Genomic DNA, 19,037 nt, shown 5'->3' with positions numbered 1-19,037 from the left:
GGTAGGTATATAGCAAATGCATGACCACATTTCCTTTAAAAATTGTCCTGAAAGAAAATGACCTAAATATAAAAAGTCCACCTGAGTATGTCACGCTCATCTCCAATGTTGAATAGATTACTTCAGAAAAGAGATCTGGAACTGATTTGTAAGTACATGTATTCAGTAACGTAATCTTTTAGATTACTTAAAAAGTGGACTCAAGTTTAATTACCATTTTACAAGTCTAATTACTGCTGGATTACTTTTAGACCCCTCAGCAGGGGGGAGAGCGCAGCACACCGAACACATTTTTTGTTGTCGCTTAAAAATTGTGGAAGTATTTGAGCAAAAGTATTTATTTTTTTCATATCAGTAACCCGCACATCTCTGCTACAACTGACAACATAAGCTACTGTCTATTAACAATTCAGCCGAAAGCTGCGGTAGTGCAAACATTACAACATAACCTCACAGGCTGGGTGAACTGAAAGAGACTGAGGGGCTGGGTGTAACAGTCATTCAGAAAGTCTGCTAAATTCATGCAAAACACAATTACTTACACACAATTTCATGTTGTTTGAAGCAGACAAGCTAAAATAAAAACATATTCATCAAAATGTAAATGGATACATAGAGAGAAGTGTCAAATGTGGTACATTATCATAAAGCACAGCAGCAAAAATCACACTGGGAAAAAGGTATGAAGTGAAATTATATTACATATTAAATCTGGTCGATGCATCTAAAATAACTTATTCTGGGATTGCTATAACCTTATTATAAGATGATTTAATTTATTTCTAGACATTTATTTATTACACTTATGTTTTGTTTTACGTCATTTGCAAATCAAATTATCTCACTAAATTGGCAAATATTTTTGCTTGTTATAACACAATATATGCCTGAAATTAGCTAAATGAATTGCGAGTTGCCCGTCCATCCCAGGGCAGACACAGAGACATATACAACCACACACACATTCACGCATTGGGGCAATTTAGCAAGTCCAGTTGACCTGCATGTCTTTGGACTGTGGGAGGAAACTGGAGCACCCAGAGGAAACCCTCACAGACACAGGGAGAACATTTCTCCACATGCAGTTCTCTGTACTGGCACCCAGGTGGTGGAATGAACTCCCACTCCTGTCCGAACAGCAGAGTCTCTTGCTGTCTTCAAACACAGACTGAAGACTCATCTCTTTACACAGCACTTAAATGAGCATTGATCTATAAGCTGCACTAATTTTATTTATTGTATTGTATCTTATTGTTATTGTATTGCATTGAATGGCTCAGAGTTCTGCGTTCAACTCTTTCTTTTTCTCTCTGTGTCTGCAGTGACTTTTTATTTCTAGCAGTATTTGAGCTCAGGACTGTCTTTTCTCTAAGCTGTAGGTAACTAGCAAAGATACTTTCTCTAGACAGACAAAGCTCTTCTTGTAAGTCGCTCTGGAAAAGAGCGTCTGCTAAACGCTGTAAATGTAAATGTAAACATGCAAACTCCACACAAAAAGGAGGCATCAAACCCAGCCTGCGCTACCCACAGCACCGCCGTGCGACCCTCTCTGTTCACACACAAAATATAAAGTGTACCATGATTTTGCACTTGCCACGTTTGTGTCTCATCGAGCAAATAAACAGTAACTGCGGGATAAAATGTGCATACATGTGCTCTCTGTAGAAGATGCGTTAACTTATGTTCACTTAGAAAATCAATAAAACATTTCATTTGACCATGGGCATCCAAACTTTGGCATACAAGTGTATGGCAAACAAAAAAAAAAGCAGTTATGAAATTAAGTCTAGGGAGATGATGTTGCCATGGAAATATGAGAACATGAGAAAAAGCATACTTCTCTTATTTGAACCTGTTTAACTACATTACATGCTCTCCCCTAACAATTATCAGGCTTAATGACACAGTTCTATTTATGGGCACACTCAGTAACTGAAAAATAAGCTTACGTTACCTACTGTACAACCTAATCTCAAAGAAATCCTTAAAAAAAAACTACAGTCTGATTATGCATATTTCCAAAGACATCCTACTCTCATTACAAGTAATCAGATTACTTACCATAGATTAGATTAATACTTTAGTCTATTACTAGCCAACACTGGTCACTGAGTGCTGCGTGCAGAAGCAGCTTTGTGAAGGTGTATATGCTACTTGAAATGACCTGAAAAACCTCCTAAACCCCAATTAGAAGCACTGCAACAGCCAAAGCAGCCTTGTGTAAGCACAATGAAACAACAGAGGCTTTTGAAGTACAGTAATGAGCAGTAATGATTCAACTCAAACAGCAAAATACAGACAAACATGCATTATATACATTTACTGAGCTTTATGTCAGCAACTTCAGGGCTATTCCTGGGCAGCAATGGAAAGGTTCCAGCAGCTCCTGTCAGGGGCTTTAAAGAGAGTGTCCCTCATTACCTATAAAACCTCCTCGCCCAACAGACAGAGGGTTTAAATAAGCCAAAGTAGGCATATGAAGCAGGTTTTATGTGAATATTCCCGCTCAGACTGAAATGGTGCGACGCTGAATGTGCAGACTGAGGAATGAAACGGGTGCTAGCTTGCAGAGCTAACAGATGTTTAATAGCCCTTCCCGCTGTGGCACTGGAGCCCTTGCTATATCCACTGCGCGCAGTCAAGGGGCAACAACGAGGCCGCAAATGTCACTTTCCCATTCATCAAGCGTTTAGCGCATAAAGCAGTGTTTACAAACAGAGCAACATGCTCTCTCTCCATAAAACCTCTCAGTATAGGGATGAGGAGCTCCATGCCATAAGGGCTTTGCCAAGACATGATTGCGCAAAACACATTGTCATGAAAACGTTCCCGCTGTAATTACGCACTAAGGCAATTAAGAAAAACAACAAAGCCTCGGTTGAACCTTTTCCCCAGCAGAATGAAGAAGCGCTTAACGCGCGAGGTTCCTCCAGTCAACCTTTCGTTTATCATGGAGAGACCTCAGGCCATAGAGTCATTACCGCAGCCCGTGGGAGCCCCATCCAACGTTGACAGTCGCCTTCTATTCGGAACGGCGGCAGAATTGGATTTTGATTGCTTTTCACGGGAGATTTTTAATTAAAGTAGAATGAGAATAGCATGTGAGATTAAGCAATGCTTCATGCTTTAATTCCCGATGAGAGCTATCGCAGAAAGGAAAACCATTAAATGGCTTCTTTACATATATTGCCAATCAGAACATGGGCAAGACATGTTTCAATTAAAATGACTGGCTAGCTCGTTTTAGCAAACAATAAGCTTCTGCGAGCAAAGCTCACAAAGCAGCAAGAAAGGAATAATATGGAATCCAATAATGTGGCAGACAATTGAGTATACATCTATGAAAACACTGAAAACGTTGAAAACTATGAAATTAAAATGAAAACACTGCGATAGGGGACCCGTACTTCTATATTATGGGAGTGCTAAGACAGTTCGCAACCCTGAAGGAAGATCCAAGGGAGTGGAGTGCTGTAATACAAGCCATACAAGTTTAGCCCAAATCAAGTGACAGAACATCTTTGTGGCGTGTGGTACTTAGGGTGCTCTCGCACCTATTTACATGTACGGCATTTGGCTGACGCTCTTATCCAGAGCGACTTACAATTTGATCATTTTTACACAGGTAGGCGAAGGTGGTGTTAGGAGTCTTGCCCAAGGACCCTTATTGGTATAGTGTAGGGTGCTGCCCTGGTCAGGGATTGAAGTCTACAGTGAGTCTACAGTGTAGAAGGCAAAGGTGTTAACCACTACACTAACCAACCACACTACACTAACCTATCTTCTCTCGTCTGGACCTTCAGACTTTTCAGTTTGGATAGAACCAAAATAGCAGATGTGAAAGGTGCCTCGGACCATGGTCCAGACCAAAGGACCAAGAGCGGTGGTCTCAGCCCAGATCGAACTGAACCATGGTTAAGAAAAGCATAAAATGCCGAAACTTCTATATTATTTTCTAAGAGGATGAGAGAGAGGGGGGATGACAGGACTGGAGAGCAAGACCATCTGAAGGTGAAGAGAGTGCAGAAGCAGAATATAAATTACAGAGGCAACAAAATGAATCTATTCATTCATTTTTATCCATTCAAAGAGAAAAGGCTACCCACTGAGCCGACAACATGCTGACATTAGATGGACGCTCTTCTACAAACCAATCAATGTGAAGCATAGGGAGATGAAGGATGAAGATTTGTCTTGCAAAGATTTTTAGCGCACAATTTATATCAAATATATACAGCGTAACAAAAACATGAACCTTGGTCCAGACTTTAGGTGTGAAAGTGTGTTTGTACGTAATTGTTGATAATTTATTCAGTTAAATGTTAAACATGGTTGTTGGAAATATTTTTAATGACTGCACTTAAAATGTGGTTTTTAAATGGTTAATTCCGTTTGCACAGCTTATTATGGTTATGTAGACTGATATCGTATAAAATGTGTTATCGCGGCGAAAACACATTTTCTCAACACATCTGAAAAAAACTACTTGTGGGTGTCACTAGATCTTCAGCAGCTAGCGAGGTCTCAGCATATGTGAAGCCAGTTAGAAAAGCAGCCCATTGGCTCTTGACGAAGTTGCTCAGGGTTTGCCAAAGTAAAGCTGAAGTTTATATCTACTACTTTTTTATAACTCTAAAATTAAAGATCAAGCATGTGCTCAGGGGGGCTTGAGCCTCTGCACCTTGGCCCTCAGACAATCGCCCTCTTTGTTGGTGGGTATTTTACATTGCCTTTGTCATTCTTCAAGATCAGTTTAAGCAAGATGAGGTTCAGCCTTGCCCTGGGAACAGAGGTTGTGGGCTGGTTTTACAAGATTCATACATCTTCAGCACCACCTCTAGTGCAGTATTAACCACCTGTGGTTCTCCTCAGTAATTTCAACCTGTCACACATCACCACAGATCTGGAAATTCCACAAATAAACCTCTGAAAATCACCACAATACATGTGCCACATTACACATAGTTACTTTGAATAATAACCAAACGCAACATCGGCCATGAAAGGTGTTAATAATTTGCTCACTAAGTTTTCATTATTTTAAAAACTGAGCTCTATAGACTCAGCAGAGCTCTAATATTATTAATATCATTATCTAATATATATTAAATTGTGTAGGTATTAATGTCAATGCTTTTGGCTGCCTTTGGAAAAACCCTTAACACTACATTTGGTGTTGTTTGAAACATGTTTACACATCTTTCTTCAATAAACAGTAAATTGAAGTTTAATGAATATTCATAAAGTTCATGATGTTGCTTTTTTCCCCCGTTGAGCCCCTGCCTGCCTACCCAAAAGGCCTGTGCGTAATTTTTTTTCATTTCTTATGCACACAGCACAATTACATGTGTGTAATTTCACTAAAATGTGTAATATTCGGCTAAAAATAACAGAGTACGTGTGCCTAAACTTTTGTAGTGTAGGTAACACTTTATTTGGACAGTCCACTTTAGATGCTTTGTAGATTCTTAATTTACATGTAAGTTATATTCAACTAAATGTCGACTATATTTACCATAATTGCCTAATCTTAACCTTAACCTCAACTGAATCCTAAACCCAACCCTCACCCTGGTCCTAGCCTTAAGCCTGGTACAAATCCTAACCCCACCACTAGTTAGAATCAAATGAGTTTCAACAAATAGTTTGATAACAGTTTGAACATCTGTTGATAATCTATAGGGACATACAGGGACTATCCAAATAAAATAAGACCAATTCTTGCATCTCTACAAATTATTTAATCACATCATGTTTAACAGTAGTAGCATCATCTTAGAATAATTTCATACACAAACCTGCAACAGAGTTGCTTTACCATCAGTGATAACAGTGATTCCAAGCTTTTGAATGGTAGTGTATGTATGAGGATGTGCGTTGTACCTCTGTAATGAAGGCCTTGGCGCTGACGGGGCTCATGAAAAGAACAGCTCTGCGCAGCGTGTCTCTGTATCGGTGCAACTCCTCCACCCTCATGGTGCGGAACATTCCGGTGATCATCATATTAATGTTAGACTCCACCTTCTGCAGGGACACGTCCATGCCCTGCTGGGATGTCTTGTCCAGAAAGTCCTGGATGCCCCGGATGTCTGCACAGAGACAACATCATCCCAGTTACATTCATCCCCAGTATGAATCTTTCAGCATGCGCTTTATGGAAACAAGACATGTTAGAACATGAATATGTATTCTGTACAAATACTAATACTGTGTCCTACATTTATGAGACTAATAAAAATAGCATGGAAGTAATATTTTAAAATGCACACATGCACAGTGTCTTTGTATAAATCTAGGATAAAAATCAATAAAAACAGAAAAGAAAGTAATGAACCCTCACTATCACCCTAAATAAACAATCTGATACCCATACCCCACCCACAAATAGCACCAGCTGGTTTTCAGAATGTTGACAAAAACTCCATTCAACCCAATGAGGAATTTTTACCATATCTGTCAAAGTTCCTATATTAAGAGCGTGTTATTAGTATGCATTGTGTATGTGAGAAATGTCACACTCTCATCACAGACATTGTTTTCTTGTTGTGTTATCAAGCGGACGTTAACATGATGGGAAATTCATTGTCATTTCCAGTTTCGAATCAGCTACATCAACATATCCCAGCTTGGTAGAGTAGCTTTTTAACTGGAATGTGCTAAATTCGTCAGGTTGAAAGGGATTCTTGCCAACATTCTGTTAAGCTTGTCCAACTTGCTGCAGAAGTGGGTGGCGCACGGATAGTTCTATCTGCTTGTTAAAAGAATGGCTTAGTGAAAAATCTAATTAACAGAATTTTCCACCCAGTAGTTGATCAGCCAACTCATGTTTGGTGTAAACAATTTGTTTAGAACAGGAGATGTGAAGCTAGAAGTCCAAAGAAGTCAAAATTCACCCAAATCTTTTCTGTAAATACTTCCCCAAAACATCTTTCAACAGATTCAAACTTGTCACTGAGGTCACACAGACGTGTTGATGTGGTTAAAAACACAGAATGACTTACGAAAAACAACTTCGTCATGTACCTTAACGCTACAGTCCGCTACTTCAGACAACAGGTTCTACATTCTGACTCCCATTCATGCGAGTTACATTTACAGCATTTGGCTGATGCTCTTATCCAGAGCGACTTACAATTTGATCATTTCACACAGGTAGGCCAAGGTGGTGTTAGGAGTCTTGGTATTGGTATAGTGTAGGGTGCTTGCCCTGGTCAGGGATTGAACCCCAGTCTACAGCGTAGAAGGCAAAGGTGTTACCCACTACACTAACCAACCCAAGTTCTGTTGTTAAGTGATACTTTTTTGATCCCACAAACAGGGAAATTCCACCTCTGCATTTAACCCATCTGTGAAGTGAAACACCCCACACACACACACACACACACACACACACACACACACACACACACACACACACACACACACACACACACACACACACACACACACACACACACACACACACACACACACACACACTTGCCCGGAGCGGTGGGCAGCCCAATCCACGGCGCCCGGGGAGCAGTTAGGTGTCTTGCTCAAGAACACCTCAGTCATGGACTGTCGGCCCTGGGGATCGAACCGGCAACCTTCCGGTCACAGGGCCAGATCCCTAACCTCCAGCCCACGACTGCCCCCGAAGTTCTTCTCAGAAATATCTTTTACTCTTAAATTTTTTAACTGAAGATAAATATTTATTAATAGAAACAACAGAAATTACATATGTAATCTGTCACTCATATGAAGGGGAAGTGATATTCTGTCCTAACCCTTGTTGATTAAAGTTCCTGCCCAGTGCATTCAACTACACGGTGACGTTTTGCTAATTTGAATAGTTCACAGTAAGGCTTATTGTATCTTAAACCACACTGACAAGTCTGCACAAACATAAGAGCTTGATGCTGTTTGAGCAGTTTAAGAGAAGTTTTGGAGATGTGTTTTTTCATAAAGATTTGGGTGACTATTGACTTTTAGTGTTTGTTAGCAATGTTAGCCTTGTAGCTCCAGCGGCAAACTAAAGGAGCAAAATCTGGACACCCAAACGTCTTGACTGATCAACTGAGGTAGGAGGAAAACGATGTATATCAGACTAGTCGCCAAACCATTCAGTTTACTCGGTTGTCATGTTTCAAGTTATCATGGCTACCCAGGAGTCATGGGTGTAAAGTAGTGATATAATGATGTTAGGGGGCCCAGTTGCCACAAGCCCCTCCACGTTCTGCTGCCTCCAGTGCGATTTTCCCATCTGCACTGCTGCTAGTTACGCCACTGTCTCTAGTCAGCAGGCACACTGACATCAATGCATTCTCTACCATTTCCCTTCCTGCAGGAGCTTCAGCATGAAGACTGTAGTGTATAAGAGAATATTAGCATTTGTGCTAACGGCACACAGGAGCGAGAGAGAGAGAGAGAGAGAGAGAGAGAGAGAGAGAGTGGTACATTTGTCATTGCAGTGGCAGGGCTGGAGTGCTGTCTCAGAGCTGAGGTAAATAAAACATGAATCTCCTACAGTCAGAGCGGGGCTTGCTGCATGCTCATCCTTCTGCGCAGGCAGCTCTGTCCTACATCAAACCAATTCCAGCATGGAGAGGGGGGCGAGCAAGCACAGTGCAGGATCAAAGCAGACTGAAAGATGGGACCGCTGTGGAGGAGTTTGGGAGGCGAGGAAGGTGAGATGTGGGGAGCGAGTGTTTCAGACATGGAGAATGATGAAAACCGTTCAAAGGCACTTCCTGAGCACAGCCCTAAGTGACGGTTTTAGGCAGCACTTAGGTTGAAAAAGTGATAGATGAAAGAGTGTAGCACATAAATATAAACACGCATACCACAGAGAAAAGCATAGGTGTTGTATGTTGTATGTCTGATGACTTTATAGCCTAGGCCTGTTGCTGTCGAGTCAATCAAGCTTCAACGCCGAGGCATTTTCTGCCTCTACTCCTTTCCTTAATAACGTCATTTCTCAAAGCTGTAATATTTATTTTGATATTGAAAGAACCTGATTTAACCAAAAGGTAAAAGCATGTTAATATATGATTTTGATACAATGTTAGCTTTTGTGAATAGCTTTTCTGCCGTGTTTTCTGACTCAGGGCCATGAAACAGTGAATACCATCCCGTGCTGGTAATGCAGTCATGCCTGCAGTGCTCCAAATAGCATTATCGTTCAGATACAGATGAAAAATAAATAAATAAATAAATAAATAAAAACGCAAGCCGGGTTAGACACACGAACAAGGTGGTACATGTGCTTTTCTTTCATACAAGTCATCAGTAGTTTTTCACCTGGTGAAGTTTCATTCCGTGTAGTGCAGAGCTCTTGGGCTCTCTTGCTCTCTGCTGCTGCTGAGTTCAGTATTACGCTCCAGTCAACTTGGATCAGAGGTGGAGAACCAGAGCTCAGAATTGTGTCATTTTTGACCTGAATTTTATGCTTTAAATTATTTATGTGCCTATATGTTGAAAACTAACTTTATTACTGTTGACAATGTGAGCAGTCACGTCAATGATGTCATGCGCTGAACTCGGAGTTGAGAACACCATCCCAATTGAGTAAGAATTCCCAGTTGAGGAGATATTTTCTTACATTTTTTTCCAGTCAGAGGTCAAAGATTTTTTACTGTGTATACACGTTCTTATGTTATCAAGTTAATATTAGTATGATGGGGAAATCATTGTTAATGATTAGTTATTAGTTTCAATCAACAACAATAACAACGTCCACTTTCTTTTAATTTCTCAAAGATGTACTTACATTTATTTTCATATCTAAAGAACATGATTTAACCAAGAAGTAAACGTGAGCATACCTGATATTGCTCTGTCAGAGAATATCATATACTGATATGGACCCGTCAGAGAATTTGGGCGAGATGTTAACTGAAGCAGCTAGAAAAATGTAATGCCATAAACTTTTGGAGCACTTTTAATGTAAAGTATATGTTAAAAAAAAAAAATCATAATTTATCTGAACTTTCCACACCATTACTTTTTATTTATTTTTTTAAATGAAATTTCTTGCTCAAACTTGATTTACTAAACTTGCTAAACTTAATCTCATCACATTTCCAAGTAAGCTCTTTACAATTCAGTGAACTTGATTCACTAAGTGGTCACTGAAGGGTCTCTTGTCAGGTGAAATGGTCTTCAATATACCAATTCTTTTCTTTTTTTGAGATTGTAACCTTATTTTATGATTATATAACATATTTAGATATTTTTTTCTTGGTTTATAAGATTTTAGACAGTCAAATGATCTCACTATACTGGTAGATTTACCTGTTGTAAGAAAAATGCTTGAGTAAGCAAAACTATGTACAAAATACTCAGATAATTTTACTTAAAACGAATTAAAACAAGGCAAGAATGTCTAGAAGTGAGGCATACAATTGTATAACTATGCTGCAAAAATCTCAAAATGAGAAATATTAGACATATGGACTAGATTTTTTGCACTCTTACACCCAATTTAGCCCAGGAGGATAGAAAACACAGAGATAGTAAATAAAACAAGGGGAAAGACACACCTAATACGCAAACAGAGTGAGCCAATCTCTCCAGCTACTAAAGGCAACAGAGTACACTAAATTTCAATATGTCGATTCATCCCAAAGATTCCATTTACATACATGAAATCATCACAAAAGCTCCTCTAACTCAACATAATTGAGCAATGTGGTATACATCTTTTTTCAGTACTACAGATGATCACTTCAGCTTTAGCATTAGTACCTATATTTACCTTAACACTTAACATTGTGCTACCACAGACTTAAAAATGTCTGTTAGTTATTTGTACGTGAGGGAAGATCTGTACAGCGGTTAATTGCTTGCTTCCCTTCCTCTCAGTTAGATGAACACACAGCTCAAGACAGAGACAGCACAAACACAGACTCGAATGAATGCATAAAAATGACAAGAATTAATACACACAGCAATTAACAAGCTAAGAAACAAATACCAGAAGATTTCAACTCGTATCAAACCATCATGTCCTGGAGGACAAAAACATCGTAAAGCAGTCAGAGAACATCTGTGGCCTCCAGTTAAGTAACGGGAAACCAGAGCATATTACAAGATAGATGCTATGTCCACTTTGGGAATAAGCTTAGTTCTGCCTTTAAGTCCGTTTACAAAGTGTGCAGTATGACCACACAACGCTAGCTAACTAACAACCCTCTAAAGCACAGCAGCAGATCAGCAATGCTTAAAAAATCATTTTCATCAAAGAAGATGGTGGCGTTCAGTACATTTAAGGTAAGAGAATACAGGATGTACAGTCTACTGCAAAAACGTGTTTACTTGTCTTGCACAGCAATTATTTTGTGTATTTTAAGAACAATTACCCTCATCAGCGCCACTTTTACTTTATGTCATTGACGGCATAAAACAAGTATAAAAATTCACCCATAAGGTTTATTATAAATATAGTGGCAAGTTATGATATTAAATCAGGCCCTTCAGCACTTGTTTTAAAAAGTAGCCTCCTCTTACATTGACTTCATTCCAAGATTTAGAAATACACAGCAAAGACACTACACAAAAGTAGATAAAAACAAACTGAAAACTATGTATAAATGCTCATATTATGACAGAAAAGCCAGCGAGATCATCAAAAACGACTTTAATTATTGAAAAAATAATGCAGTCAGGCCAATTGGACATGCTACATTGCCCCTAGGTGTGAGTGACTGTCTGTGTCTGTCTGCCCTGCGATGGACTGGCGACCTGTCCAGGGTGTATCCTGCCTTCCGCCCGAAGGCTGCTGGGATAGGCTCCAGCACCCCCCCGCTACCCTGATGGAGAAGCGGCTTAGAAAATGGATGGATGGATGGATGGATGGATAATTTAATAATATATAACACTGCGATGGACTGGCGACCTGTCCAGGGTGTATCCTGCCTGAAAATGGATGGATGGATAATATATAACAGATTTAATACTATTTCGTTTCCAGTTCAATACCAAGATATAGGGACTGGTCTTATACACATCACGGTTTTCTGCTGTAAGCTGACAGCTCATGACAGCTTAATTAGAGGGTGAAGTGTAACATTTTGAGTCTCAGGTTACCAGCAATTACCTCTTGCTTAACTGGAGGCAACAGAAGTTCTCCAACTGCTTTACGATGGTTTTGTGCTCCAGGACATGGTGGTTTTGATGTGTCTAAAGAGTATTTGTTGAGTTGGAATCTTCTGGTACTCGTTTCTTAGCATGTTATTTGCTGCATAATCACAACCACCAATATATTCTCATTGAGTCCCTGCATCTTATTGCTTATATCATGTTTGAAGTGCTATATTTACATCTTCTTGCTAGTTAGACATACGACATTTAGGGCAATATGAAACTAGATATTATTGCTTATTTAAAGAAATAGTAAACAGTAAAAGTAGAAGTTGCTTATCTCATTGGCATTTACTTAATATAAGCAATTCGTTTTTTTTTTTTATATAATTTTGCTATGTTTTTGGTGAATAGCTTTTCTGCAGGGTAGATGCTTTCTGACTCAGAGCCATGAAACCGCGCACACAGTCCCGTGCCAGTAATACAGTCATCCACACAGTGTTAGACTGGCATGTAACAGAACACTGCCCAAACAGCATTATTTGTCAGATACAGTGGAAGAAAGAGAAAAATGTAAGACAAGCAAGACACAACAACAAGATTTAGGTACATGTACTGGTCTCTCATGTAACCTGGCTCAGAGGTGGGAAACCGGAGCTCAGAATTATGTCATTTTCAACCTCTGTGCAATCGCATTGGTAGCACCAAGCTAACCAGCTAGTCTTTCAAAGCACTTTTCATCTCAAAGTGCTTCAAAAGACTAGTCCTTCATCTCCAAGCGCTTTAGACTAGTTCTTTCTCATTTGAAGTCCTGTCTGCCTGCTACACTGGACCACAGCAGTGCAACAGGTCAACAGATGGTGCCATTTCCATGGCGCTCCACACTGTACTGATCCACCAGGACTGTAAAAACTCATGTCAGACCCACTAAACATACCTTTTGACTTTACTTTTCTCTATTTGGGAAATCTTTCTTTGGATATGTGTCAAAGTGATAAAAAACTACTGAGTGCCTTGTTAGCCGCAAGTAAAAAGGCAATCACTCGAAAATGGTTGTCCTCTGAACCTCCCCAAATTCAAGAGTGGTACGATGTCGTTTATGAAATTTTTATTATGGAGAAACTCACCTATTCTCTAAGAATTCAAGCAGACAAATTTTATCGGATCTGGTCTAGATGGCTAGCATATATAAGACCCCAGCGACCAGACTTTTTGTAGAACTCATGACCTCCCGTCCTTCTCTCCTCTTTTCACTAAAGAGTAAGCTTCCCCATCTTTATGTAAATAGTTTTTACCTCAAAATAAATAAATAGCAAAGAAATTGTTAAATAAATAATAATAAATTATTAAAAGGGGAACTAAGTTTAGGGACAAATCAGTGACTTTAAGGTTACTTTGTGGAAAAAATGTGATCTCATGGAAGTCTAATTCTTGATAAGATTTGTATTTGCTTTAGTTGTCTATCTATTTTGTTTTGTGTGATCACTATTTAAGATATATGAATGTTTGAATGTCACTGTATTTCCTTTGTCTTGAACAGAATTTCCCAATAAAAAGTAATTTACAAAAAAAAAAAAAAAAAAAAAAACTCATGTCAGAATGTTGTTCATTGACTTCTGTTCAGCATTTGACACATTGATCCCCTCCAAGCTGATCTTAAAGCTTAGCCAGCTTGGTATCAGCACATCTCTCTGCAACTGGATTCTGGACTTCCTGACTGACAGACCTCAATCTGATAAGCTAGACAAACTCTTTTCCTCCCCATCACCCTGAACACCGGCCTGCCACAAGGCTGTGTGCTCAGCCCTCTTATGTACTCCCTGCTCACCCATGACTGTGTTCCTGTTCATGGCTCTAACTCCATGATCAAGTTAGCGGATGACTCCATGGTGATAGGTCTTGACCAGAGGTGATGATGAGACGGCCTAGGGGGTCAAGATCAACACCTGGCAGTGAGGACAGCAACCTGTGCTCAACACCCAGAAAACCAAAGATCATATGGACTTCAGGAGGGGTAGGAGACAGACACACTCTCCCATCTACACGAGCGGAGCTGAGGTAGAGCACACGTCTGAGTTCAAGTTCCTTGGTATCCACATCTCTGATGATCTCACCCGGTCCCTAAACTCCTCCATCACGGTCAAAAGGGCGCAAGTGTCTTTGCTTCCTACAGAGCCTCAAGAAACCTCACCTCTGTCCTGGGATACTGGTAACTTCTAGCGCTGTACCACTGAGAGCATACTCACAAACTGCATCTCAGTGTGGTTCGGCAACTGCTCCACATCTGACCACAATGCGCTCCAGTGGGTGGTGAAAACTATAACAGGTGCCCAGTTACCAACTGTTGAGAACATTTTCCATAAGCGCTTCCTGGGCAGGGCATAGAACATCATCAAGAACATTTCTCATCATAACCATGGACGTTTTACCCTAACTGCATTCCAATGGCTCTGTACCTGTATTTTGCACAATGACAATAAAGTTGAATCTAATCTAATCTAATGTTATTGATACCTCTGCTAGAAAAACCAGCATAGACCAGCATTGCTGGTCAGCAGCAAAACCAGCATATGTTGTGTTTTGGATGCTGGTATGCTAGTCAGCAGCGGTGGAAAGTAATATGCTGGTCAACCAGCATGACCATGCAGGGTGACAAGACGATCCAGCACCAAACCAGCAACAGATGAGTATACAAGGCATTCATGCTAGTCTATGCTGTTTTTTTTCCTGCAGGAAGTGACAACTTTAACATTCATGATGTAAACAGTGCATTTGGTTTAAACAACTACAGCGTCTGCATTTGGACAGAAAAATTAACACTAAATGCCGAGAAATGGTTCTTAGTTACTACCGATGATGTGAGCATGTGTCATGCTGATTCAATGTCGTACGCTGAGCTTGAAGTGGAGAACACCATTCCATCTTTTCTGAGTAGTAATTCCCAGTTGAGGGGTGTTTTCTGAAATTTTTTCCCAGTCAGAGGTGGGACATCTGAGTTACAAGCTTCAGCTGAATGCTGGAGGGAAAACTAACATTACAGCTGGCATCATTAGTAATAAAGACGTCATTACTGAGTGGCTATGCGTTCATAGAGGTGACTAACGTCCCTATGTTGTTGATAATCCTGTGGTCAATGTGTGAATTTTACAGCGGGAATGTCGTATGATTCCCCAAAGGTATTGCTCTTGCTTTGAAGCATTTCAGAATCAGGGGGAAGTTGGACACAAACAAAATTCAGCTTGCAGCGTTTCCAGCCATGCTGAAAAAACAAATCACAGAAACCATTACAAGCTTCTTTCTGGTTTTGGTGGTGTCTAATCATCACCAATGGTATTTTATGTTTTACTGGTGGGATCTAAAGGTGTCCTCCACGAAAGGTGTACACTTAACCATCAAGTCGATTCTCATTAAGAGCTTTAATCCTAGTGGTTCTAATAGCCAATTTTCTGGCAGGAGGGACATGTAACGGCCAAGAAGAACAATATGAGGGAGACTCTCCGTGAGAAAAAAGACAGCGTCTGTATGGGATTATAATGTTAAGGATAAAACAACCATTTTAAATAAGTTTAAACATTATTTGTTTATAATCTAGCAACATTTCAATAGAAAGAGTTTAAGTGTAGTTTTTTTAAATGGCAGCAACCCCTCAGGATATACGCACATCAGCCAGCTAAATGTGAGAGAGTAAAAGCGAGATTCGGTTAAAAAAATAATGTATGACAGAATGTGAGTCTTTCCCCTGTTGGGTTCATTAGCAGGGTCACTGCCCTCCAGTACTTCCACTGGGAGCCCATTGCTGGTTCATGGAAGCTAAAGAAGGGAAGATGAGGACAAGTTTGGGTTTCGCAGCTTGCTGGAGGAGGGGCCAAGTCGCCGGCGCCTCCATCTGTGCGCTGGATCAAATTTAAAGCAAATCTGCAGCCGGGACTTTCTCAGTGGGCACCAAGCAGACGGCAGAATGCGCGCGCACACACACACACACACGGAGAGATCTAACCCAGTCTCTGCATATGGGTTGCATCTGGGCAGCTGCTGTTAGAAACTCACTCTGTAAGACAATGTTACTGCAGAAAAGAGGAAACCTTTACATTTCCGTGAAGCTACATTCACAGTCATATACACCCAGCGGAGGCTGAGGATCAGATTCATGAACAGGGCAGTTTCTAAGCATTCAAGGTCTCTGAGTGACAAGCCCCTTGGTTTCCACTTCCCATGCCTAGTACAGTATTTGTATGCAAAGATGTAAGCGAATTAACGCTTCATTAATTTTGATCAGGAAAAAGATTCATGAGTGAGTTTAAACTCATTATGCCATGAGCACACTAGCCAGTCTTCAGTCTTACTCACAAGAAACACCTCACAATGTCTACAGGTATGGGTGTTACCAAGCCATCCCCTGAGGTAACAGCACTTCATAATGAATTTACATACTGCTATCCCATGACTTCTGGCATGTACAGCTGTATGCAAAATCCGGGCACCTCTGGTTTATTCTAATAATGTATTAGAATAAAATAAAACATAAAATGCAACCTGTGCAAAAGCATTTTATATTTCATGTTTTTTATCCAATACGTTAAACAGAAATTGCGCACTAAATTAGTAATGTAGAAATGCCATATTTGAGTGTATTCCCTGTAGAGGACGTGCTAACTTATTTTCACTTAGAAAATCAACAAAGCATGTAATTGGACCATTGGTTGTTTGCACTTTGCATAGATCAAATACACAGCTCCTCTGCGATGGCAGCCTCTCAACTTCACACTACTGTTTTATTTTGAGAGGAACTGGAGCCTTTACTGTTCCTTTTCCACAGATTTCCTACAAACACTGCACAATGTAATCTTCAGAATAGCACATATTGGCAGCACTTTTGCATGCAATTAATGCTTCCAACTTAGTATAAGTCAGAGATAAATTCACAGCATGGTAGTAGATGGAAATAACTTGGTTTCATTAAGACAGCCATCCTTGGAATTTGCCATTTGAAAGCTGTATTTGAACAAGAAGACCAGGGCCACAGTGTCATAGCAACAGCACATGAGCTGCTTGTCTTCAAGGTGGAACTATGGATGGTTTGAAGGCTCAAACTATGAAAATTTCTTAACGGCAAAAAAAAAAAAAATTAGTGCCGATAATCGTTTATCGCGTTAACACATTATTTGACACCACCAAATACAAGTACACTAATAAACACAAATAAATTACAGCTTGCATTTAAGGAAGATGTCCATCATTCCTGCTTTCATGATTCTGGAAGCAAAGCCATCAATTCATTCTGCCAGAATCATGATTGACACACAAAAAGAGAAGAAAACACACGGCCACTGTGGTCCTTAAGTGGCTGCTTATACTGCTTAGAGCAAGAAATGGTCCTGATCATGCCCACCAAGTTAATAACAGCAGACACCAAGCAAACAAAACACACAAACTGGGTGGGCTTGGGGGAGGGGCTTCATCAGTCAGAAAACACACGTGCAATTATAATCAATGCTGGTATCTCCATTATCATTAGCGGCTGTGCTGTCACTAGCGAAAGTGCAGCGCTCCAGCTGTGACTCCGCGGAGCACCACGGTGGGTTTACTGAGCCTGCCTCTGCAAAGTTTTCACACATCACTTCAATAATTAAATGGGTGCTGGCTCGTTAGGCAAATGTTGGCTTAATTTGAATGCAGCGTGTGCAAACTCGCTGTAATGATGAAATAACAAGACGTCATGTTTTGGGAACTTGGATTTTTTCCTTCTTCATTTTTCTGTTTTCTTTTTTTAGTGAGACAGAGGCAATACACTGGTGATCCCAGTGAGATAACACCTGTGCGTTAACAGGTGGTGTGGATTCCCATAATACTGTAAAATGAACATGTAACAAAAGGTAAGAGACACTAGATCTAAAACTCTGCCTTTCTACTATACTGCCCTACAAAGGTGAAGAGCAGTATCTACGTCATCAATGACACTGGGGGACACTGATGACTATATATGGTACTGCACACATACAGTGGGGCCCAAAATGCGGAGATGACTCGTAAAAATGCTTCGATTTTGCATTCGATTTTTAAATTTAATGTAGAATTTTTCATTTCAAATATCAGTATGACAAAAAAATACAATCTTCTGAATGTCTCAATATTGAAGATGTCTTTTGCTTTGACAGGGTGCACTCAAGCTGGCATGGGCTCCCAAGTAGACCTCATCCCCATCAGAGTCATGTGAACACATGCTTCAGTGGGAGGAATAACACTACAAAATCTAATGGTCACTTTCTTGGTCACTTTTGAACTCTTGATCACTACTGAAGTTGATGCAACCGTGACCAAGAAATTCTCACCAAATCCCAACTTTAGTTTGTTTTAAATTTTTCAAAATCTTAAGATGTTCTGCGTTTTTTTCCACTTCATCAAGGTGATCACAGACTTTGGGACGCTGCTCTATATCAGTCAGTATCGTTTAAAACATATTAAAACAATAAAAGGTCATTTTATGTCTATTAATGTGTTCATATAAACATTTCCAAACCAAAACAACAAAAACCAGCCCAGCTTCTGTAACGGTCCTGCACTGCAGTCTATAGATAGTATTCCATGTGTCAAGCTGCAGTCCTGGCTGCCAAAACGCCTGATTAAACACACCTGATTCAGCTCATCAGCTAATTAGCAAAGCCTTCATGAACTGAATTAAGAACATTAGATGAGGGTAAATGCTAATCTCTGCAGCACTTCGGCCCAGAAGGTCCCCAACTTGACATGCTTGCAGTATTAGCTTAAGCTTATGTAACAGTTATTAACCCCATCAAACACAAACATACTAATACCCACTTTTTCATTTATGACCACATTTGATGTTGTCACTGACTCTTCCTCAAACTTATGATTCCATTCTGCGACTTTGCTTTTATCTCCTGTGATACGCAGGATGTTGCAGTATTTAAAGGTAATTATAGATGCCTGGACATGTTATTGCAGGCACTAACACA

General features: G+C 40.0%; 1 protein-coding gene across 3 annotated transcripts in view; it reads right to left on the bottom strand.

Moving 5' to 3' along the window:
* Nucleotides 1–19,037, bottom strand: part of grid2 (glutamate receptor, ionotropic, delta 2) — a 652,613-nt gene that overhangs the window by 264,517 nt on the left and 369,059 nt on the right. For all 3 annotated transcript variants that reach the window (XR_001858518.2, XM_017712845.2, XM_017712844.2), the window contains exon 4: nucleotides 5,884–6,089. Coding sequence is in view for 2 of the 3 variants with exons in the window: in XM_017712845.2 (XP_017568334.1) it covers nucleotides 5,884–6,089 (206 nt within the window). In the remaining variant the exon portion in view is untranslated. The remainder of the gene's footprint in view (nucleotides 1–5,883; nucleotides 6,090–19,037) is intronic.

Source organism: Pygocentrus nattereri, chromosome 28 (genome assembly GCF_015220715.1).
Source record: "Pygocentrus nattereri isolate fPygNat1 chromosome 28, fPygNat1.pri, whole genome shotgun sequence".
Classification (NCBI taxonomy): domain Eukaryota; kingdom Metazoa; phylum Chordata; class Actinopteri; order Characiformes; family Serrasalmidae; genus Pygocentrus; species Pygocentrus nattereri.
Note: the sequence above shows the minus strand (reverse complement) of the source record. Positions and strands in the feature narration are given on the sequence as shown.